This window comes from Typopeltis vanoorti, chromosome 6 (assembly GCF_054136105.1).
Source record: "Typopeltis vanoorti isolate ZY-2024b chromosome 6, IOZ_Tvanoo_1.0, whole genome shotgun sequence".
NCBI lineage: Eukaryota > Metazoa > Arthropoda > Arachnida > Uropygi > Thelyphonidae > Typopeltis > Typopeltis vanoorti.
The window spans coordinates 98,932,597-98,957,943 of record NC_143554.1 but is presented as its reverse complement, the minus strand read 5'-3'; the positions used below and the strand labels follow the sequence as shown (position 1 = coordinate 98,957,943).

General features: G+C 35.6%; 1 protein-coding gene across 1 annotated transcript; it reads left to right on the top strand.

Moving 5' to 3' along the window:
* Positions 1 to 3,015: 3,015 nt before the first annotated feature.
* Positions 3,016 to 24,410, top strand: LOC150105743 (uncharacterized). Its single transcript, XM_090395049.1, has 4 exons — positions 3,016 to 3,194; positions 7,034 to 7,160; positions 19,797 to 19,884; positions 24,194 to 24,410. The coding sequence occupies exons 1-4, from the start codon at positions 3,098 to 3,100 to the stop codon at positions 24,368 to 24,370; spliced, it is 489 nt and encodes a 162-aa protein (XP_090251175.1). The 5' UTR covers positions 3,016 to 3,097; the 3' UTR covers positions 24,371 to 24,410.
* The last annotated feature ends 937 nt before the right edge of the window (positions 24,411 to 25,347 follow it).

Sequence of the window (25,347 nt, the reverse complement as noted above, 5' to 3'; positions counted from 1 at the left end):
ATAATAATTATACTGACTAGGAACACCGAGAAAGGTATGATAAAAACTTTAATCAAACACGACTAGTTTCGTCGGAACGCTACTTCTTTAGGTGTGTAAATAACTACAAAGAACTGGAAAAAATATGGACTTCTCATGTAAACAAATTGGGAATAGTAACAGTCAAATTTGAACTGGTGTTTGCTTGGCAGGTCTAGAGTGAGGCATACCTGAGTGGTTACTGACTGGAGAGCGCCAGAATTGAATCGTTGCGCTGTGAGAGTCAGGCAAGCTGTAGCTTAAATTATTGTTCATGTGTGATGGGTCGAGAACTATTTCTTTTGATACGCCTCTCTAGTTTGTCACCACATTTATGGATAGTGGTCTTAAGGTTCCAGTCTATCTGGTGTTGGCGTTCTTCTAGATTGGAGTTAGCGGAGAAAAGAACATGATTGGAGAGGGCGCTCGCACGGGGGCTCTTGTAAGAGATGTCACGTTGATGCTCCTCAAGACGTAATGAGACAGACTTATCTCTTTGTCCTTAATAAGGTTTACCGCAGCTGCAGATGATTTTGTAAACTCCTGGAAATTGAAGTTGGTCGTGTTTTTGTTTGGGCTGACTCAGGAAAGAACGAGTTTTGGTAGGTAGTGAAGTAAGTTCTAATGTTTTGAATTTCTTCATAATTTTCACCAGTTTTGGTGATAGAGAGCTTACAAACAGCAATTGAATGTGTGTGTGTGCAATAGGATTAAAGTTATCTTCTTGCTGAGGTTGAGGACGTAGATATAGACGTTTAGTTATGCTTCGAGATGAATAGCCGTTGTTTAAGAATGTGCTTTTGAGGTGGTCAAGTTCTATTCGAAGATCTTCTTCTTCTGAAATAAGAGATCTCGCTCGATGGGCCAGAGTGGAAATAATATCAAGTTTCTGCAGAGGGAAGTGATAAGAGGAGGCTGTAAGTATCTGTCTGTGTGAGCAGTTTTACGAAAAATCGAAAATTTGAGACAATCAGGCAACCTAGTGATCTTTAAATCCAAAAAGGCGAGTATGCTGTTCATCTCGAGTTCTGATGTGAATTTGCTGTTCTGGTGACGATTATTTAAATGATCTAGGAAGGATTGTAACTCCTTTAGACCATATTCCCAGATGAGGAAGATATCATCCATGTATCGTAGCCATAGTTTAGGTTTTAAAGTTGCACTTCAAATAGCTCTTTCTTCAAAGTATTCTAGAAATATATTGGCTAACAACGAGCTGCACATAGCTAGGCCGCTTGTTTGTTTATATATTTTATTTTCAAATGAGAAATTGCCGGAGTTTATGTAATGCAGTAATAGGGCAAAACATTTTTTTTTTTGAAACTTTGCTTTTCAGTAGATTGAGGACTTTCTGTGGGCACATTTATGAAGAGTAAGAAAATATCAAAACTAACCATTCTGTCAGAATCCTTGAGTTTTAAATTTTTTATCTTACATGTGAAATCTTCAGAGTTTTTGATATATGAGAAGGAATTACCACTGAGATGTTTTAAGGAAGAGGCAAGGTATTTGGACAGGTTAGGTTAGATGGGTAGGGTCGACAGCTATTTCTTTGGATACCAAGATACGTCTTTCTAATTCATCAGAGCATTTATGGATGTTTGAAATTTACTTCAAACATCCATAAATGCTCCGATGAATTAGAAAGACGTATCTTGGAATCCAAAGAAATAACACTCGACCCTACCCATCTAAAGAACAATCTCAGTTACAGCTTACTCGATTCACATAGCGCTGTAATCCAGTTTTGACATGCTGATGATATCATTCACACACACAGTGCTTCACGCCAGAACTAACGCTCGGACTCAATTTCAAACACAACCACTACTTGTTCTAAACTCTGTGTTTGTCTAAAGTACAATATATTTTTAAGATGTTGTTTTCTCATTGGTACTGTATTTACCTGACGAAGTCTGCATTTCCGATGAAACTAGTAGTGAAACCTTATTAAATCTCTTATATTTTTTCTCAGTGTTTAAGTCAGTTAATAATTATAAACATATATATCAGAGATCACACATATATAGCCTGTGTAGCTCAGTGGATGTGGCGTTTGCACACCATGGCGCTTGGCCGCACGAAGGAAGACTTGGTTTCGAGTCTAGTCGGCGATTAGAGGAAATTTTTCTAAGCCTTTTTTCGACCGGTTCCCGAGTTAGTCGATCTCTGGCACGGGCAAGCGGGTTTTTCCTCCCGGAAACTCAAGAAAATCGACCGTAGAACCCACATTATTTCAGACAATAAATATATTGTGTTAGGGTTAGGGACCACGAGATGGCGGCACATTTGAGCCGTCTCTCTTCACTGTGTACCGCTTAATTAGTGATAGCCTTGGGCCATCTATCTCTGATTGGTACCAGTGGAGATTGAACTGCCCACTCAGTCTCCAAAAAGTTAGATAGGGCTAAATGGCCTCGCCTACTCCCGTATACGGGAATAAAAAGGCGTTAGCTGATTTTTTTTATATATCAAAGATACCAAGCAATTTAATAAGCTAGGTTTTTTAATCATTTTTCTCAAGTAATCAAACACACAAGTAAGTCAAGTTTGCGGCTGCACGTAGCGCAACACTAGGCAACTCGTGGTAAAGATGGAGTAAGCTCTGATCACTTTCCTTAGAATTTTCCCCTAATGCAAAGCACATTTCCTTTCGGAAATGTATGATGCTATGCATTAAGGTAATGGTCACTACCCATACCGGTTTCGACTTTTATTGGGATCTCGTCAGTGGGAGCCAGACCTAAAAAATGCCAAGGGTGAAGTAACACAGAGCTTATAAATATTTTACCTAAACAAGTTGCCATAAGGTGCTTTGACCTCATTAAATAAAAATCTCAGGATGAGAGTAATATGTAGAAAGTTTTTTACCTTGGATATATATTATGTTAAAGATATGTGGATGTCCACTTCACAGAAATTTTTATTATTTATTTTAAATGAATAAAACTACGTGAGAGGTCGCGCCTATTGCATTGCTTTGATCTATGTCAATAAATGAGCTTGTAAATGCACGTGTGAAAAATAAATATTGTTATTAACAGTTCATATTCGCATAAGCGTATATACATAATTTTAAATGGATCAGTCGGCAATTCATTATAAGAGAAAGCAAAAATTCAAGAAAACCCAGCATAATAGACGACCATCAATTGGAAATTGTAAAACGAAATCAGGTAGATTTGTTTTTATCACGGTAATCTAAGGTATAAATAATATAATAAGAAATATACACAAATGAAACTATACCTTGGAATGGTAATCAGTGAAGACAGTCTGGATTTATGTGATATTTTATCCCTCGTAGTGTAGTAAAGTTCCAAATAACTCCAATGTTGTTTTAATTAGATAGCTTCAACACTAAAGCTATCTAAAAGGCAATGTACACTTTTTGTTGGGGGGGGGCGATTGTGTGTTTATTTATTATTTATTCATTTATTGATATAATAAAATATTAATTTATTATATCATTAATAATATGAGGGTGAGTTGATATCATATGGCAGGGTTCTCTACTGCAAAATGAATAAACCCAGCTAGATGAAATCTCAGTAAACATTAAAATCACTCTGGGAAATGAGTCTTATCACACCAGCCAAGAGGTTGTGGTTTCGAATCCTGCATTGGCATGGATGTTTGTGATCATCTTCAACCTTCATACATTCATTCATACAAGTGAATAAACACTCTCCCAAGATGGAATGGGTCACCATGGGAGAAGTAGGCCCAATCCTCCCACAATAGGCCTTTACCCATGCAGTGAGAAAAAGTTGCAGGCTGATAAAAAAAAAAAATAATTACACACACACACACACACCTACATTAGAATTATATTGCCTTATAGATAGCTTTAATGTGTTATAATGCAGTGTATACTTCATATTTCCTTTTTATCATTATTATTATTATGTGACACCTCCAAGGAGTCCAAAGACCCTTCATGGGAGACACTAATCCATTGGCCTTGGTAGGTAAGGGGGGGGGGGAGATATGAAGTGGATGTATAGATATTTGTTTGCTTGTGCTAGAGTAGAATATGAAGAACGCAAATATACTTCTCATCAAGTGAAGTATTGATTAACAAGTCAGATATGACCTCAGTTAATAGACATAATTATTCACCTTATAAGTTCAATAAGTTATAAGTTAACTATAAGTTAAATTCCTATATAAAATTATGTGATGTTTTGTGTGCTTGTTATCACACTGTCTATGCGTGGATAGGCTTATGTGTTCGTCAGACATGTTGAAATAGATTTCACGGTATGATATGAACACAGATGGATAAGAAAATAACTATTTATTAACTTAGAAGCTAATATTTTGCTGGTATTATATCCAGCATCTTCAGAGCACACAACACAAAGTTTGTTACAAAAGCAAGACAGCCACAATCCGGTGTAACAGTAGGGCTAGTATAAGTAATTGCAGTGTGCAACACAAGACTAAAGTCCTAATATGGCGGCATCTAGGTAAAAAAAATAATAATAATAATAAAAAATTCAAAGTTTTGAAATAGTAGTCCAAATGATAGTCTTAGAAAGTTTTAAAAAATAAAATAAAATAAAAGTAATAAATATTAATTTGGTCTTAGGATGACTCTCTCCCAAATCTTTGGTAGATTTATACAGCCATACTTGTTAAGGTTTGGAATATGTTTTAAGGCTTCTGTTGATTCCAGGAACACCCTCTGACTTGTAGAAGCTTCTGTGCATTACTTTTGTTTCTTTCCAATTGATCCTGTGTGTAGGGGTATCCAAAGCATGGTCTGCCAGACCCGACTTGCTGAAAGTGTCGGATATATTGTTTGTGTTCACTGAGGCGGATGTCCACAGTTCTTCCTGTCTGTCCGTAGTAGGCTTGATGGCAAGAACAGGGCACTTCATAGACTCCTGGATGTGATAAAGGAGTGCATTTGTTCTCAGGTGAACGGATGAGAGTTGCTAATTTTACATAAGGTTTGAATACTGTGCGTAGTTGGTGTTTGTTAAGCACCCTTAACAAACTTTCTAAACTTTCTCACCTACGTCACACCTTTTTAACCAATGGCTATATTCCCCATAAGATAGATAACATACTAAATGCTACCCAGAAATCCCCTCTATCTACCACAAAAGACTACAACAAAACTATCACCATTCTATACATTAAAGGCACATCTGAAAAGATATCTAGGGTGCTTAACAAACACCAACTACACACAGTATTCAAACCTTATGTAAAATTAGCAACTCTCATCCATTTACCTGAGGACAAATGCACTCCTTTATCACATCCAGGAGTCTATGAAGTGCCCTGTTCTTGCCATCAAGCCTACTACGGACAGACAGGAAGAACTGTGGACATCCGCCTCATTGAACACAAAAAATATATCCGACACTTTCACTATGGCAAGTCGGGTCTGGCAGACCATGCTTTGGATGCCCCTGCACACAGGATCAATTGGAAAGAAACAAAAGTAATGCACAGAAGCTTCTACAAGTCAGAGAGGTTGTTCCTGGAATCAACAGAAGCCTTAAAACATACTCCAAACCTTAACAAGTATCTATCCCAATGGCTTTAACAGGCCTTTAAGGCCCACAACCTTCCAAGCATGCTTGAATTTCGTAACCGAATTACGAGGATAGAATGGTCACTCCTATGCCCCAAGGTATTCTTGGCTGTATCCCTGTGTGTTCACGGGGCCGGTTTGCCTGCTTGCGGGATGAAAAACACCAGATAAACTGGCGGGAAAAACCCTACTGCCCGCGCCCAAGACCGGCTAACTTGGCTATGGCTGAGGAAGATCCTTCAGCTCCTCACGTCTCCGACGGGAATCGAACCTAGGACACTCCTTCCCCAGGCATATGGTTGCGAAGCGCAAAGCCACTAAGCTAACCGCGCGGGTCTTAACAAGTATGGCTGTATAAATCTACAGAAGTAGATTTATACAGTCATCCTAAGACCAAATTAATATTTATTACTTTTATTTTATTTTTTAAAACTTTCTAAGACTATCATTTGGACTACTATTTCAAAACTTTGAATTTTTTTTATTATTATTTTTTTTTTACCTAGATGGCACCATATTAGGACTTTAGGCTTGTGTTGCACACTGCAATTACTTATACTAGCTCCACTGTTACACCGGATTGTGGTTGTCTTGCTTTTGTAACAAACTTTGTGTTGTGTGCTCTGAAGATGCTGGATATAATACCAGCAAAATATTAGCTTCTAAGTTAATAAATAGTTATTTTCTTATCCATCTGTGTTCATATCATACCGTGAAATCTATTACAACATCACACTTTCTGCTTATAATAAGTTTTCTAATTCTTGATTGGTTGCATTATTTGAGATACATTATCAAAATTTCCTGTGGAATATTTATTGGCACTGCCTCCAACTAACCCTGTCACAGAGTAGTTTTGGGAAGACTCAGTTGTTGAGTTAATACATTTATGACATATATAGAACACATGGAAAAGAGAAATGGGGAGTCAAGACACTATAAAGTTTGGCATGCTTGTAACATATATTATGTTACAGGCATACTACAACTTTATAGTGATGCTTTATACAGAATATTATGATCTGTTATCTTATGATTGGCACGATAGCAGATCATAAAGTCAGAATGCAACATAAACATCATTATCATGCTCATGTAGTTGTTAATAGAGCACTACTTGATGTGATAAATATCAACCTAAACATCTGTTTCATTCAAACTTCTCTTGCAGTTTTCTAGAAATGTTTGTTGAAATTTATTATGAAGTTTTTTTAAGGTAGAAGAATATAAGAGCATGATACACTAATATGAGATATTGCTTTCTTGATTTTTTTTTTCCTTTAAAAATTTACTATACTAGAGTAGCCACATTTTACTGTTTTGCTTCTAGCTGAATTAGTATTATAGGATGGTATTTTTAATGAGGCAAAGTAGATGATGACATCTCATATAGCTATATAGTAGGCAATCCATTTGCATTAATTTATTATTAAATTAATAAAATTGAATTTTGTATAATTACAGGTGATATTCCAGATAAACAGTCACAAAGAATAATAAGAGAATACAGAAAATTACAACAGAAAGAAAAGCAGGATATTTCTAGGATACAGCATGAAGTATGTGAAATTCAGCAGACAGAAGAACAGAAGTAAGTTTATGAAATTACTGATCATTAGAATTATTGAAATATATATTTTAATGGTTCACAGTGCTTACATTTTTCCAGCCATTTCTTCTATTTATTATGCTATATTAAGGCATGTGTAAAGTTAGCAATTATATATATTTTTAATAACTTACTATTTATTTATTTATTTTTAATGGAAATCTCTCCTATGAGGTGCTACATGGTTTCATTTCATAAAACCACCAAATAGCCTGCTTGCTGACCTAGGTGGTCAAGTGGATACTGTCTCTGTTCTCCAAACCAACTGTAGCATGGATATATAGGTGGTAGATGATTTTCATTGCCTAATGTGAACCTATTGACCTACTTTTTGGAACCTGAAAAAGTTACATCTGATTTTTAAAGCAGCATTATCAAACTGTCTCATCTCTTAGCCCACCCATAATACTTAATGTGTTAATTTTTCAACCTTTCATGTATGAAACTAAAAATACAAAATAAAAGGTAGAGTTTTACACCAATAAGCATTCTTATACTATGAACATGTAACTTTATTTCAGGTAGCTTAAGGATTTAGGTAAGGTATGTCACTTTTTTTAGCCCTCCAAAGAAGGTGGTGATGTTACATACTATGTGATAAAAATTATCTGCTATTTTGTTTTGTTTTTTTAGTGAAAAATTGTAATTAATTTCCAAGCGTCTTGCTAATACCAATGCCATAGCAATTCAAATTCTTATTATGTTGTTAGCAAAGTGAAGCCATTACCCACAGCGAGATTTTCAAATTGATATTATTCAAAAATATAAAATCATATAGATCCCACCATAGCTCAGTCAGCATAGATGAAGCCATTTGGCTGGAAAGACCTAGGTTCGTATCCATCTAGGATGCAAAGAACCCATATCAGGACCTTTCATTTGAAGGAAAATTAAGTGATGTCATATGGGGATGGCTTGGTTTTCCCTCCTGAAAACCAAGTTTTTCATTCTAAAATAGGCAAAGCAGCTTGAAGAACATACACAATTTTCAACACACAATGTAAATTGGATTGACTGCCTCATTGTAAGCAGGGTCAAGTTTATAAGGCATTGATGTACTTGACATGACAGGCCATTGATCCTATCACAAAAAGGAAGATGAAACAAGATAAGATCATATTTTTAAATAAGTAAACTGTGAAATATTATTTTATATGCAGGTACTTCCCACACTGTGTAAGATTTATTTGAATAACATTTTTTCAAGATATGCAAAATTTACAAATAGCATGATGATTTTTTCCTTGTCCTCTGTAATTTTGTTGGATTTCACAAAATAGAAATAAATAATCTGCTAGTGTCCTTTTTTGTTCCCAAAAGGGACTAGGTAAGGCCATTTAGCCAATCACAAATAACTCACCCAAGACTATCACTGATATTTTATCATTGGGTGGGTGGGAGGGGTACAGCAGATAGCTGCCATCATAAGATGGTGGCAGCTGTCTGCTGTATGATGTGTGTGTGTGTGAGAGAGAGAGAGAGGAAGTTAATGCAATGAATTCACAACATTAACTTCCTTATCATTCAATTAAACTGCTTCACCTTTATTAAAATGTAAATACCTTCTCTTAGAAGTTTCTGATAACTTACTTCTGATCATTTGGAGAAAATAATAGAGCAAAAATGTTATTGCCATTTTAATTCATCCCCCAATCCACCAAAAGATTGTAGCAGCTATCTACTGTATGGTGTGTGTGTGTGTGTGTGTGTGTGTGTGTGTGTGTGTGTGTGTGTGTGTGTGTGTGTGTGTGTGTGTGTGTGAGAGAGAGAGAGAGAGAGAGAGAGAGGTTATGCAATGTATGGTACAAAGATATGCAAAAGAGTATATAATTGTACTCATCAATTAGAGATGGAAGGGAAAAGTCATTTGACTCGCTGAGGATCTACTCACCCAACACAAGAGAATAAATGAACATTCCTTTCATCCATCAAACCATACTTACATGGTGCCTCCAACATCATTATGGAAGGTCACTTGAAATGCACAAAATTGGGAGAAGCCTCCACATTGAAAACATTGGTATTAAAGAGCTCAAAATTTGCTGTAGGATCATGAACCTACAAGGAGGGAAAAAAGCCCCAACAACAGAGAAATCACTTGGCTTTATCCATTAACACAAAATGCAATTGGACTGATTCTTTATATCTGCTCATCTGCAATGATGCATTGCAGATGAGCAGATATAAAATTTGATCCAGGGAGCTAACATCACAGATCATACTCAACCAGAACATTAAGGATAAGGTTGCCACTTGCTCAAGACCATGCAAAATACTAGGAAATGTTCCTGAACTTTTTTAAAAACAACTTATGCACAACATGAGCTTCACTAGCTGGAATTGAAAAACTGGCTCTTCTTCAAAACTCCAATTAAAATTATGCCTTATTTGGTGGAGGAAGAAAAGGGCCTTTCAGCAAAAGCGATACCTACAAGAACATCAACACAAATCAGTAGCATATGTGCTATGCTGTTGCATCAGTGTGCAAAGAAATAGAAGCACTCATAGCGGCATTATTAGGGAAATCACTCTTGTTGGGGGGGGGGGGGTAGAATGGAAAGGATGCAGTTTCTAGATCAGGCTACACTGATCTGCTAACACTCTTACTACTGCCTTCTATGATGGACAAATGACCAAATCACAAATAGAGTAATAAGTTTTTTCAGGTGGCTAAGGAATATGTTTAACGTTTGGGGGCTGTGTGGCCAGATAATGAAAAAATCTTCAACGTATCTAAGCCAAACTGCAGGTTTTAGAGTAAAGGAATCAAGAGCACATTGCTCAAAAGCTTCCATATAAAAATTAGCAATTGGGGGGGGGGTAGTGGTGAGCCCATGGCCATACCTTTTTTTGTAAGTAAAATTTATTTTGCCACACAAAACCAGAACGTAGCATGTGGACAAAGAGAGCTGTAGAAGAAGAATTGTGTCATTGATTAGGACATTTGTGAAAAGGGCAAAAATGTCAGAACTGACTAATAAATCATCTTTGCAGAGTGTTATGTTTTTAATTTTGTTTATGAAGTGTTGTGTGTTCTTTACATAGGAGGGGGAATGACCTACCAACTCCTTGAGTGTTGACGCTAATTTCTTGGCTAAGTGATAATTAGGGCTGTCTATTCCCTCGACTATCAGCCAAAGTGGAACGTTATGTTTGTGTACCTTGGGAACACCATATATTCTGGGAGAACGGGCGTAATGGGGTATTAGTTTTTTAACAATGTCTGACAGCCAAGAAGTGACAGACTTAAGTTCACAGTTTTTTTTTCCTTTATCCTGTTGTCGGATTATAGTTCACAAGCAGATAGGTGCTGTTATTGGAGACTAGTTGATTCATCTGATGAATATACAGGGTGTTCGGGATAAATTTGACATATTTATAATTAATTATATTTTTCCGTAAGTTACATGTATTAACACACACTTCTCTTCATTTAAAAGTTTGGACCCTTCTTCATTCATATACAAGATGTCAGAAAGGATGGATAGCTGGAACCCACCTGAATCATGGAAGAGAATAACTTGTATCATGATGATTCGTGCCCGCCATCAAAATAAGGATATTACGACTGCTGCCCAATGCTCCCTGAATACAGTAAAAACAATCAGGCATGAACTAGAGACTTGCAATGGTGACTACGAGGATGTAGCAAGAAGAAAGATCCCTAGCAGACGATCTGATTGCGTTCGTACAGCAGAATTCCTCGCAAATCTGCAGGAACAGGTGTTGAAGAACCCTGGCATTGGAATTCGGGCTTTGTTCGTGGAGTTGCTAACTGTAGTCAAGCCCTGGATAACAAGGGTAGCCAATGGTAGGCCGTATGTATGGCAGCAGGATTCGGCCCCTTGCCACACCTCTGGGAAAAGTCAAAAATGGTTGTCTGAAAATTTCTACGACTTGACCAGTCCAAATGTTTGGCCTCCAAACTCCCCAGACCTTAACCCCATGGATTATTTTGTATGGGGCGCAGTTGAAAAAGACACCAATCGCACTTCCAGTAATACAAAAGCCCAGTTAATGGATAAAATTAAAACAGTTTTTGCGGCCCTTCCCAGGGAGACTGTAGCATCAGCTTGTTCGAGGTTCCGAAGCAGAATTGAAGCTGTGATCGATGCTAATGGTGGTTATTTTGAGTAAATCTTGTTGATAGTATTGTAATTAACTCTGCCTGTAATGTTTTTTTGTCAATTCATTAAATTTAATAGATACAAAGAAGATTTTCTTTTTCCTTACGAAACTGTCAAATTTATCCCGAACACCCTGTAAGTTGATCTGTCAAGGATGACCATGGCATTACCTTTGTCCGATTTTGTTATAATTATATCTTGATTAGCTTTTAATGACTTGATTGCTGCTAGTTCTGTTTTACCTACAAAAAGAAGGTATGGCCATAGACTCACCACTATCTCCCCCCCCCCCACACACACACACATTGCTAATTTTTATATGGAAGCTTTTGAGCAACGTGCTCTTGATTCCTTTACTCTAAAACATACAGTTTGGCTTAGATACATTGAGGTTGTTTTTGTTATCTGGCCACACGGCCCACCAAACATTAAACATATTCCTTAGCCATTTGAACAAACAACATTAGTGCATACAATTTACTATTGAAATTGAAAATCAGAACTCGCTCCCATTCCTGGATACACTAGTCACACGTTTTACCTCAGGCAGTCTATCCTTCACTGTTTACCGTAAGCCTACACACACACACACACACACACACACACACACACCAGCCAATATATATACATGCTAACTCACATCACCACCCTTCGCAAAAATTTGGAGTCATCAACACCCTCAAAAACAGAGCTATAACAATTTGCTCTAATGAACAAGCTCTTAAACAAGAATTAAAAATTATTAGCAATACATTTATAAATAACAGATATAGCAAAAATACTATTTATAAAATTCTTCATAAAACTTCATCAAAAAAGTAATATAGATTACAGTAAAACTATAACACTCCCATACATTAAAGGGTTATCAGAAAAAATTAATAGAATCCTACATCATTATAATCTTAATGTGACTTTTAAACCACCTTTAAAATTAAAAAAATTATTCAGCACGTCTAAGGATCCTCTTTCCCCATTGGCACACCCTGGAGTTTACTGCATCTGTTGCACCTGTAACTTACCTTATATTGGGAAAACTGGATGTATAATCCCTGTCTGTAAAAAAAAGAACACAAACAACACATTAAATATATTAATTTTTGGTGAAGCAGGCCTCTCAGAACACGCTCTTAACACCCTATATCAAATTGATTGGAAAAATACTTCTTCTTTGCATCACACAAAAACTTGATATGAACAGAAATTTAAAGAAGCCTGTGAAATTTTGATTAACCACCCTAATCTTAACAATAATGGAGGCTTTAAAATCCCAAGAATGTGGATAGCTCACATTCAGCCCACTTAGTTTCCAGCAAACCCTGACTTTAGGACTAAGCAATTTTTCATTTTTTATTGGCCACTATCCATACTGGTTGCAATTTATATGTATACTTGTATATAAGTAATTTTATTTTCTGTATGAACATGTTACTTTCCAGCTTAATTTAACTTTGTAACCTAATAGATAATAATAATAACAGAACTATAACTTGGATGTAGTGAGGTTTTTTTTTTTTTTTTAAGCACCAGAGGTCAGGCAAATAGTTTTAATGGCTGATCAGTAACTTTAGCATGCCATGTAGATTGTAGTGCAGTTTGTTTCTTTGTATATATACTCCAGAAGATGACCTTAATGTGAAGGTCGAAACTTCTAATGTATATTTTGGTTTATATTAAACTTCAGCCAGAGAGGCATGTGGTGAGCGAGCTAGCTGAGGAATTAGATAAGTACCAGATCGACATAATAGGGGTGACTGAAACAAAAAAGACAAAAACTGGTGAGATCTTTCTGAGCAATAAATACAAAATGTTATATTCAGGCAATGACAATCAAGGAAAAGAAGGAGTAGCCATAGTATTCAACATAAAATACGAGGCTAATCTTCTTGAATGGCAGGCAGTCTCAAGTAGAGTAATGTGGGCAAATATGAGAATGGGGAACTGGACAATGAGACTTATTTGTGCCTATGGTCCCACAGAAGGTTCTACTAAGGTAGAAGTGGGGGAATTTTTTGATGCTTTAGAAAAAGCAACTGACACAATGAAAAGGGAAAAGTTGGTCCTTGTGGGGAATCTAAATAGCAGAATAGGAAATGATTGTGAGACATACAAAAATATTTTGGGAAAATTTGGAGAAAACAGCAAAGCTAATAATAATGGCAAATGTCTGTTGGATTTCTGCTCAGGACATGGACTGGTTATTACTAACACCATGTTCCAACATAAAAATGTGCACAAATTCACATGGAGAGAAGAGGCAAGGAATAAGTCTCATTGACTATGTTATTGTTGATTGTGATGTTTTCTCCCTGGTGCAGGACACCAGAGTGTACAGAGGATTTGAAATTGGAAGTGATCACTATTTAGTCTTGAGCAGGATAAAATTGAATTTCATATTGAAGAGAATAACATGCAAGAAAGTTTTAAAGCGAATAAAAGTTGAGCGGCTCTCAGATGTGAACTGTGGACTAAAATGCACAAAGAATATTGAAGAAAAAATGAAAGAGTTTGAGAACAGGAATCAAACCTTGGAGATTCAGTGGCAAGCTTTGAAGAAAACCCTGATTGATTCAGCCAGCGAGGCATGTGGTAAGGTTGTCTGCAAGGATAGAAAAATCAGAACTCCATAGTGGACACAGGAAGTTAAAGAGGTGGTGAAGGAAAAGAAGAAAGCATATTAAAAGTTCCTGGCAAATAAATCAGCTTGTGCCCTTAGAGAATACAGAGACAAATGTAAGAAAGCTAAACACTTTGTAAAACTAGCTAAACAAAAGTCATGGGAGGACTTTGGCAAGAACATAGAAAATAAATATCAAGAAGGTGGCAAAATATTCTGGAAGTTGTTGAAGAAGCTTAGAAATAGAGGAAAGAATGCTGTAAAAGGAGTTAGAGATGATAAAGGTGACATGAAAATGGAAGAAAAAAATATCCTTGAAGTATAGAGTAATTACTTCGAAAAAATTGCTAAATGAAACAAGCATTGATAGTACAGTGGTAAATAACACTCAACAATCGTACAGTCAGGAATACATATCCATACTTGAAGTAGAAAAAGCCATCAAAAGCTTGAAATATGGAAAGGCAGCAGGAATAGATGATATCCAACCAGAAATGCTGAAGTATGGTGGTATAAAAGTCTTACAGTGGCTGCACTGCATATTTCAGAAGGCCTGGACAGAGGGGCAAATTCCTGATGATTGGAGTAGAGCTCTCATAGTACCCATATATAAAAAGGAAAATAAAACTGAATATGAGAATTACAGAGGTATTTCCCTACTGAGTGTTCCTGGTAAGATTTATGTCAGTATACTTGAGAAACGGTTGAGAAGAATTGTGGAAGAAAAGCTTGGTGAAGAACAAGCTGGATTCAGGCCAAATAGAGGCTGTCAGGATCAGATCTTCACTTTACGACAAATAGTGGAGAAATGATGAGAATATAACAAAGATCTGTATTTAAATTTCGTCGATCTGGAAAAGGCATATGACAAGGTGACAAGAGAGAAGCTATTCAATACGCTACAGTTATATGGTGTCAATGGGGCATTATATCAAGCAATACTTAGTCTGTATTTGAGTTGTAAGTCAGCAATTCGAATTGAAGGAAGTACAGGAAGATGGTTTAATGTTAAATCTGGTGTGAGACAAGTATGTTATTCGTTATCTATATGGATCACATTATGAAGGAAAGTGGTATTAAACATGATATCAAAATTAGAGATGTTAATGTCAGCTCTTTGCTTTCTGCAGACGATGTTATACTTCTAAATAAATCCGCTGCAAGTCTGTAAGATTCCCTGATTAAATTGAATAACTGTTGTAATAAATATAGCATGAAGGTTAGCAATAAAAAGACAAAGACAATGAAAATAGGCAGAATCGTTAAAAATATCAGCTGCATTGTGAATGGAGAACCTATAGAACAAGTAAAACATTTCAGCTACTTGTGGAATAGTTCGATTTTTAGTGAAGATGGTAAATTAAATATAGAAATAGACAACAGAATCAACAAAGCTGTTGTGGTAGGAAGTCAACTGAATAAATTTATATGGAATAAGAAAGAAATTAGTCAAAACACTAAATTAGCTGTATACAAGACAGCTTTCAAACCAGTTTTAACTTATGGATCTGAGAGCTGGGTTAGAAGTAAAACACTTGACCAAAGACTAGGGACCGCAGATATGAGAGTCTTGAGAAAGATTAGCAGGAGTGAACAGATGGCATCAATGGTAATATCATATTAAAAACGAGGATATTAAGAAAGAACATGACACTGTTAACATCCAGGAATGTGTTAGCAGAGCTAATCTCAGGTGGTATGGTTACTTAAACAGAATGGGAGAGGTAAGATTAGCAAAACAAGTGTTCTCTGCCAGGTTGGCAGAAAAAAGACCCTGAGGAAGACCAAGAGATAGGTGGATTGATTCGGTAAAAAGTGCCTTAGAAGAGAGAAATATAAGATCTGACAATGTTGAAGCCTTGACAGGTAATAGATTGATTTAGAAAAAAATTGTAGATAGGAAGTTAGTAATGATGTAAATTTTTCATGTAGTACTATCATATCCTGTACACCCCATTGAGGGTACATGGCAGGAATTTGATGATGATGATGATGAAATTTGTCAAGTTTGTTGTCATTTCCTAATTTGTCACATCTTGTACTAAAAAGAGCCAAATATTAATCAAAAATAAAAATGTTATATTACCTTCTTCATTATTTGTGACAATTACTGTGTTATTATCCCTTTTCAAATAGCCATTCAAATGTAATTACCAAAAAAACATGGCTTCACCAAGTAATGTGGTTTCTATGAACATGAGTGTATTTCTGCATCCATAAATTTTTATTTTCTATCCAAAATGTGGTATGAACATATGCACACTGAGAAGAAAATGTGAGGGTTTTTGGGGTCCATAAAATTTCAAATTGTTTTTCAAATTTCTTCAGTCAGAGATATTAAATATGTGGTATAATTTTAAAAATTTCTTTTAATCATAGATAAAACACTGGAATAATAATACACTTTAACAGATGGTGTATATAGAGCATAAATGGGAAATGCTTGTCAGAATAACTACTGAAAAGTTTTTTTATACAATTTCCAGGGAGTCTAAAACTTCAAGGGAGGGTACTTGATGGTCATGAAATGCTTGATGCTTATCAGACTTCTCCTTGAAAACATTCACTGAAGATCTACTCATTATGTGTCCACACTGGCAGCTTATTCCATTCACTAAAAGCTGATTACTGAACTTTCGCAATAACTCCAAGTATGCTCCAGTATATTCTAGAGCAGGGGTTGGTGGGCTGCATGCAGTCCAAACGTGCATTTTGGCAGCCCATAAAAGGTTGATCATACTTACATGGCATGTGGCCCGTATGTTGAATTTATTATTTAAATATGATACATTTTATAATATGAATAAAATAAAATAATAAATTAAAAATAATTTTATACCTATACTTTGATATTGCCGTGTGACTCGCGGTTAACAAACATCTAACTCAGCTGTTAGATGGTTAAGTAGAGGTGCTGTGCTAAAAAGATTTTTTTAATTTACGTGAAGAAATAGATATTTGCATGATGGAACACAAAAATCCTGTCCCACAACTATCGGATAAAAAATGGATTATGTCTCTTGCATTTATGGCAGATATTACAACGTACCTTGATGAAGTTAATTTGAACCTGCAGTGGCAAGGTAAATTATTAGCAGAACTGTTTTCTGACATAAAAGCTTTTGAAGGCAAATTATGTCTGTTGAAGAAACATATGATGGAAGAAAATCTACATCATTATTATATATGTTGCAAATCTGCATCTACAGTTGGATGACAAACACAAAAGGAAATTTTTGTTGGTATTCTTGGATATTAACAAACGGAATTTTCAACAAGATTTGTGGATTTTCATAAAAATAGCATAGCATCGAAATGTGATTATTTTTGAACCCTTTTAATGTCGACTTTGATGACGTACCAAACCAACTACAGATGGAAATTTTGGAATTACAACACAATGAAACATTAAAAAATGCATTTTCATTAGAAAATATCCAAATATTTTACCGATGCTTACCAAAAAACTTTGAAGAATTAATCAGTTTCGCAAAGAAGATGATAGTCACATTTGGAAGCCATATATTTGTAAACAAGCATTTTCTGCCATGAGTTTTAGAAAAAATAAATTTTCTTCTTGACTGACTGATGAACATTTGCATGGTTCGATTCGAATTTGCACCTCGGGTTATAAAGTGGATATAGATAATTTGGCTAAGGGAAAATGATCACAAAAGTCACATTAAGCAGGGAGACACACATATTGTGATGCATAAACTATATTAATTTGTTTTTACATGATAATAATTTTTCATTGAGTTTCATTTTTATGCTTGCTTCATATCTTATACTTTAAATATTTCTTGTTTTTTAAGATTGATATAATAAAAATTGACAACCAGTATCTTTTTCACCCACTATTTTCTTTTAATTAAACGCTTGCAGCCCGATTATTAAAAATAAAAGTTGAATGTGGCCCACAAGTCTGAAAAGGTTGCCGACCTCCTGTTCTAGAGGGTGGAGTTTGTCCTTAGAAGAGTGTATTTAAGTTGCTAATCTGACATGTAGTTTGAATGTGATATGAAGGTTATATTTTATTAGTACTTTGAATAGGAATGGTAGTGTTTTTGTTCTGTGCCTGAAGAGGGGGAAGTAGGGAGCCATGTAGTATTTTTTCTGTTTTGTAGGAGTTGTAGCCATTAGCCATAAACTATGAAAGCATAGTGTAGATAGTTGAAGTTCTGTGGAAAGGGCTGCATCATTAGAACAAATAACCCTGGCTCTGTGTGTAAGCGTTTTTTAGAATTCCATACTATTGGGCTGGATGATAATGTGAATCTCTAAAAGTTGATTTCATACAGTTAATTACCCAAATGGGAGATTATCTTCCTAAGAAATTTTAATGTTTCTATCACAAACTGGCTCTCTTCTCTTACTTCATAGATCAAGCTGGAAGGTAAACTGAATTATTCTCTATCAGTCATGATCAACCACAAATAGTAAACCTTGCCAACTAGCATACCAGACAATTCTCATCATTCTTTCAACACTCTGCACTTTGTCTTAACCAGCTCTCCCTCAGAATACACTATAAATATCTGCCCTCCTCTTGGCAGCTCTGACCACAATCTTCTCCATGTCTCCTTTTCCACAGATCAATTTCTTCCCAGGCAATCCAACCCTCATACTTTGTGCTACTACAAGAATGCCATTAGGGATAACCTCTGGTATTTCTAAACCTCTTTTGCTTGGTCAGATTACTATGGTCGTTCTCCTGATCCAAATATCTGCTCTGAACAAATAAGTGAAATAATCCTTACAAAAATGAGAACCTTCATTCCCACTCCACTGCAAATCCCCCAACCAGTATCGATATCCTGGTTCTCTAAAAATTGAGTTTCTGCAGTTCATCATAAAAACAATGCAGCATAGGTTCAGTTGAAGTGTCAAGGTCTGCCTAGCCAATGTCTTAAACAGTGACCTTCTCACCATTCTCAATGGGGTGAATACATTTTAGTGAATTTTAGTGAGATCCTACTTTACTTCATCTTACTTTTGATGATGAGGTTCTAATTTTCATTCAAAGCATTATTTTTTTTTATGCCTCTACTGCTCAACTTCTAACATTATAAATCTCAGAATCAACCAACCTTAGAATGTTGTTCTCACATTTGGGGTGGTGCACATAAAGCTGTGATTTTTATGTGAATTCTTAAGAATTCTTGATTGTATACAGAAGAGGGCATTCCAACTAATGTGACCTCTCTCTCTCTCTTCTCAAACTCCTTCCATTCATTCCATAGGCATAGGCACTGTTTTTTTTTTTTTTTTAATTATTATAGGCACTTGTATGAGCATTGCTTCACTGAACTGGCTTCTACCATTCCTCCACTTTCCTCTAATCATGTAAGAATTAGAACAGCCAGAGGTCCACATCGATATACAGTCCAACCTAAAACATGTATAACCATTTCATCGTGCTTCATCTGTTAGCAATGGCTTCCTGCCCTATACTGTTTTTCCTAATGAGTACCCCCCCCCCCCAAAGCTTTCCAAAAAATTTTTCAATAGATTACTTCTTTCTCCTTAATCACTTGCCCATATAGCACTGTTGTGTCATAGGTCTTGTAACCTCAATTGTGTGGAGTCAGTTTTAAAAAAAAAATAAAAATGCTAGTTTGAATGTTAAAGTCAGCTCATCAGCATGAGCATAATCATGTGGTAGAATTTTAGATAACTGAAATTTACATTTGAGGTATAAAAAAAATATAACTATATTTAATTTTAATGAAAATGTTTCTTTAATATTCAAAGGACATTAAGTTGTCACAACTTTTTTGTGAACACAAAAATACTAGTTCCATTTTTGCATGATTAGCAGGAATGTTTCGATGTTGATTTTTGAAAACTTGTAAATTGTATTTTCACTTACAGATCAAAAAGAAAAAGAAAAATGACAGCACTACAGAAGGCAATGCATGAATATAACAAACAGAAAGAAGAACAAGAAAAACAAAGAAAAGTAAGAACTTAAAAAAACTATATTTAGAAATGTATAGAAACTGAGTGAATAGAATTTCAGGTTGAAACTTTTACAGGTATGGATGTGTGCCCCTTAGTGATAGCACACACAATTATTTAGGCATTACTTCAATTATAGGGTCCTGAAGCACCTCATTAAAATGAGAGTTGTTCATAAAAGAATTATAAATAAGGTCCCCATAAAAGCAGGTGTAGGTGATAATCATATTGATTAATTGATGTTTTAAAAATGTCTTTATTATCTTGTCATTTTTGAGGCTTCTTACTGCCTTGGGTCCAAGGAAAATATGCTATACTCCTGGTTTATGACCACTTGCTTGATGATCCCCCCCCCCCCCACTGTTATGACCGGTATAAATTTTCTATTATGATTGCATGAAATACCATGCCACAGAAGCAGGGTGATTGAGCAGTCTACCAGCTTACAGAGTACAACCGAGAATGAAATATTTTAACTCGTAAAAATGAATTCTAGTGACTAAGTCTACATAGTTTAATTCTTATCCACTAACTAAATTTTATATATCACAAAATATTGTATACATGTATTTTCATTAAAAAAAGAAAAAAGTTGCTTGATTCATTATGGTTAGATAAAGGCAATTGATTAGAAAAAAGCATAGTAAATCCGAGAGTTTTAATAATAATTCCTCACTTGTTTCAAGTTTTTAAATCTTTGGAAAAGGCAATGACTGTGGTTGAAACAGCAAATGAATTGCTGAACTGGAATGAAAAAGGACTCTACCATTGAGGAACTCATTGAAATGACTAAGCAAAGAACTGCCAAAAATGTTGAAAACTTACCCTTACCTTTACATTACAAAGACTTAACTGAAGCTTTTGAAAAAATTAACTCCTTTCAAAAAAAATTAGGAAACTTGATCCAATTTTAAATAAAACAGCCCAAACTCCTTAGCTGGTCAGGAATGCTTTCAATGCTATAGTTAAACTAGAAAAGCTGGGGGATGTCTTAGTTGAGAAGAAATTACATGTATGGTTTTTATTTTAAAAAACTAAATGGTAAATTCTGTAACTTTTTTACATGATTAAATAAATGTCTCGTTATTATTTCATTATTTAAGTCATTCCAGTGTGTTTTGTATAGTTCAAACTGTAATTTCAAAAACGTGACATTGAGCGTATGTTTAGGGTTAAGTTTTGAAAACTTGCTTAATGACAGTTTTCCAGAATCAGTTAGGCTCTAAAAATAGCGTCTAATATACTCTTACTGTGCCTTGTTCTACTTCTGATTATATATGCCTTATACCTAATATAAATGGCCTGAATAGTTGACCAGCTAATCTGAATAGTTTATCAGTTTACCCAATGGATTGTGGATTTGAATCCTACCATTGATTTCATCATCACCTGGTGTCACATCATTATCCTGCTTTTGGCCTGTTGAGTGGGATTCTGGATTGTCTGATGTTTAACCACCAGGTATATACACTGCTTGGCAAGGATGACATTAATGGACACCGTGGTGTGAGGAACAAACCCACCTTAATAAGATGTAGGACCTCCTTTTGCTGCAGTGACTGCAGCAATTCTACGGAGCATACTTTCCTCAAGTGTACAATAGCTACCAGGAATTTTGGGACATTCTTCCTGCAGGCATGTAATGAGGTCCTGGACTATTGTGGGGAGGATGTCTCTCACCTCACCTAATGCTCTAGTTCATCCCACAGGTGTTCAATAGGGTTGAGATCAGGGCTCTGTGGAGGCTTCTAGTCAAATGTGGTGACGTTCATGTCCACAAACCTGTCTTGCTGAAAGAGACAATGGTCAGTTCCATAGAAATGCCACAAACTGGGAAGCATTGCATTGTCTAGAATGCTCAGATAGCTCTTGGAGTTTAATGTTCATACACCACAAACAATGTCCGCGGCCAAACCAGGAAAACCGAGACCATACCATTTATCACACTGCCACCTCCAATTTCATAGTTGGAGTTATGCACTCTGGCAAGAGATATTCACCCGGCATCCACAACACCCACACCTCTGTCTGCTTGGTAGAGGGTGTAGCGTGATTCGTTGCTTCAGAACATAGCTTTCCAAGTTTCCATATCGCACTGTACATGTTCTTTGCACCACTGATGCAAAGATAATGCTGCATGTTGGTTGGACTTTGCATATGGCAGTCCTACCATGAAAACCCATGTTGTGAGCCTTGGTTCTGATTGTTTTTGTGCAGATTCGTGTTCCAGTTGATGTCTGGAACTCCATATTCAACATGCCAGCTGACAAATATCAGTTTTTGAATACCATTCAACAGCCTTGCAGTTGACTCCCTGCACTGTCATCTCAGTATGGTATCACTGATTGTTGACCTGAGAAGACCTAATTTTTCAACAGTTTTCCAAACAGTATAGGCTTCCAACAAGGCATCCTATCACAATGCCTCTTTCAAACTCAGTTCAGTTCCCTTCTTGCAGCCATTTCACCTGGACACAGTTGCACTGACTTGAGAGTCATATTCTTTCAATTTATACTGGTTATATATGACAAGTGACTCATTACATGGCACGATGCACCTTGCCCATGGGGGATGTCTATTCACTTCTCTCCAAGCTGGGTATATGTATACCTGCCATCCTCTATAACTGGGTAGGCAGCTTTCTTTTTGGTCACTCACTACATGTCATGATGTGTGCACTCTTACTGAATAAGCTTTAAATTTCTTAAAATATATTGTGGGTGGCTTCTTCTCTTCAAACTTCACCAGCAGTGCAGGAGTACCTCATGGCTCTTCTGTCACCTATCCTCTTCTATACACAAACAACCTATTATGAGAAGGAAGAAAATGGCAAATACAATCATCAGCAAAGCTGTGGAGAGGATTAGACATGCCATTTTTCTTCTTTCTCATTCAACAAACCATGCATTGCTTAGACATTCCAAGCTTCAAGATCATCTGCAACAGTGCCTCAATGAAGATAACTCTTCAGTGCCACCAAAATGCAGTCTCACCTTTTCTCTCACTAAGGAAATCTCAGCTCCACCTACCTTTATCTTCACTAATACATGGTTACCAGACAGCATCAGATCTTGCTTTCTTCCTGTACTGGCATTTACTTCCATCTAAAAAACCTAGACATTATTTCCCTCTCAAGATGGCATTTTTTACCTATCCAGCTGACTATATATCCCAAATCTGTCCATCCTTAGAATACTTCACATATCAGCCGCTATCTCACAGATATTCTTTCAGCTCTTCATCTTATATATATTTTTTCAGCTCTTCATTATATATATATATATATATATATATATATATATATATATAGTTTCTACAGCCTCCTTTATCAAGAATTTGGATATATTTTGTTTCTGTGATTAAAGACATCCAAAAGGAATGAATTTATAGCATGTTTTGTTGTTGCTTACCTCTTTACTAATGTTTCTACTGAAGAAAATACTTCTACAAAATAAGCTATCTAAAAATATTATGACACTTTTGATACACTGTAATCAATATTTGGGTTACTTCATTATATAATGACACTATCTATAAACAAAATTTTGCTTTGGCCATGGGTAACCCTCTGTCTGCAGTAATGTCAAATATTTACTTGGAAGCATTTGAAGAAAAAGCCATGAACATCTTCCTTTTAAAACCAAGACTGTGGAAGAGATACAGTGATGATATATTTTTGATTTGGAGCGAGGGTTTGGTCATATTCCAAGAGTTCTAGAACAATCTGAACAGACTGCATCCAAAAATAAAATTTACCACAGAGTTAGAAGTCAATGGTTCTCTTCCTTTTCTGGATGTCAAACCTATTTGCTCTTCAGAAAAACTGCATGTAGAGAAAAACTTACCATCAGATATCTTCATGCTCAGTTTCATCATTACCAACCCCTAAAACTAGGTATCATTTCTATGTTGGGAACCCATTGCTAACTACACTCTTACTTACTCAGTTTCCATGAACCCTAGTTATAATTCAGGTAATTTGATAATTACTCAAATTTGTAATCTGAGTAATGTTGATTGATTAAATATTCATTTGTTATGATGATGATGTTTTAATATTTATCTTGATCTTTGCATTTGCTTTCAGTCTTTATTTTATTTATTTTTTTTTTTTTTGCCATTTTTATACCAAATAATTGCTAAATATATACAATATTCACACCTCTTGTGTGAATACTCGAGTCCATTTAGCTTTCACTGTCAGTGATATTTTATGTTTGTTATATAAAAACTTTTAGCCTGATTCTGCTGCAGCTTTTTGTCAGTATAATATCACTCCATTAATAAATTTAACTTTTATGTTAAAACAGGGGAGAGAAATAGTGCAACAGAACCGAAAACAAGCCCTACAAAATTATAAGCAAAGAAAAAATGAAAAATTCAGAATATATTCTGAGAAGACCAGAAAAGGACAACCAGTGATGAAAGGAAGAATAGAACTCTTGCTTGAACAAATTCAAAAACAGGTGGCATATGATGGACCATGATGTATATGTATAATAAAGCTGATATTTATGTGATTTTGAATTATTATATTTTTCGATTATTTCTAAAGTTGTAAGAGCCAGAGATGTTTTCATTCACACAGCTAACCAGAATTTAATCGATATATAAAGGAAATATACTAAACTTAACATGCACACAGTCAGGGCTCAACAAATTATGCAGAATTGTACTTGCAATGAACCTGCCCCTCCCCCAATGATTTTTTAATGATATATCCCATTAAGTCAATAGGAGTTCCATAAAGCACTCAGTGGTGCTGTATCATTGTTTGGAGAACAACAGTTACTGGAATTGTCATTTATATTACATATATTCTTGTGTTTTCTTAAGGTTAAACTTTTTTTTTTTTTATTAAATAAAAAATATTCAATTTTGTTCTGTCTGCAACTATATGCCACAGGTGAATGGACAAGTGTGTTCGTTGAGCCCTACAAGCATTATTCTACTAGTCCTCAGTTTAATTTCCTACCTGTCTACTGCATATGTAAGTATAGAAAGAGGAATGTTTTTTGATTTACTTTGTCACTCCTATCCAAGAAAAAACTAACTCAAGCTTAAAGCACATTTAGTACGGTGGTTGAAGTAAAGTTACATAATCCATGAACTGTGCTTGCTTTAATGATTGGACATTATATTTTTCAAGTAGTTTCACTTCAAGCTTCCAGTACACAGGGTGATGGTCTTGCAGTAGATGATGATTTTACCTATCACCTAAAATCAGTTTAAATCCAGAAGAAAATAATATAGCCCACTTTTTTTCTTTTTTACCAGGTGGGATTTGCACAAATAAATCTGACTGTCTGTTAAAAAAGGAATGAACAGAAAAAAGCATTTAAGGCAATGCTTATGCAGCTTAATTTTTATTTGTTTGAGTTATTATTTTGATTAAGAATATAATCTATGCTGTGAATAGAAAAATAAGCTTGAATTTCCATTCTAGCAGCTCAGTAAAGTTCAT

What these genes read in the sequence shown, in the direction of transcription:
- LOC150105743 (XM_090395049.1), top strand. Translation starts at nt 3,098, where the DNA reads ATGGATCAGTCGGCAATTCATTATAAGAGAAAGCAAAAATTCAAGAAA. An exon ending in CAGCAGACAGAAGAACAGAA is followed by an intron (nt 7,161 to 19,796) that starts GTAAGTTTATGA and finishes TTTCACTTACAG; the next exon opens with ATCAAAAAGAAAAAGAAAAA. An exon ending in AACAAGAAAAACAAAGAAAA is followed by an intron (nt 19,885 to 24,193) that starts GTAAGAACTTAA and finishes ATGTTAAAACAG; the next exon opens with GGGAGAGAAATAGTGCAACA.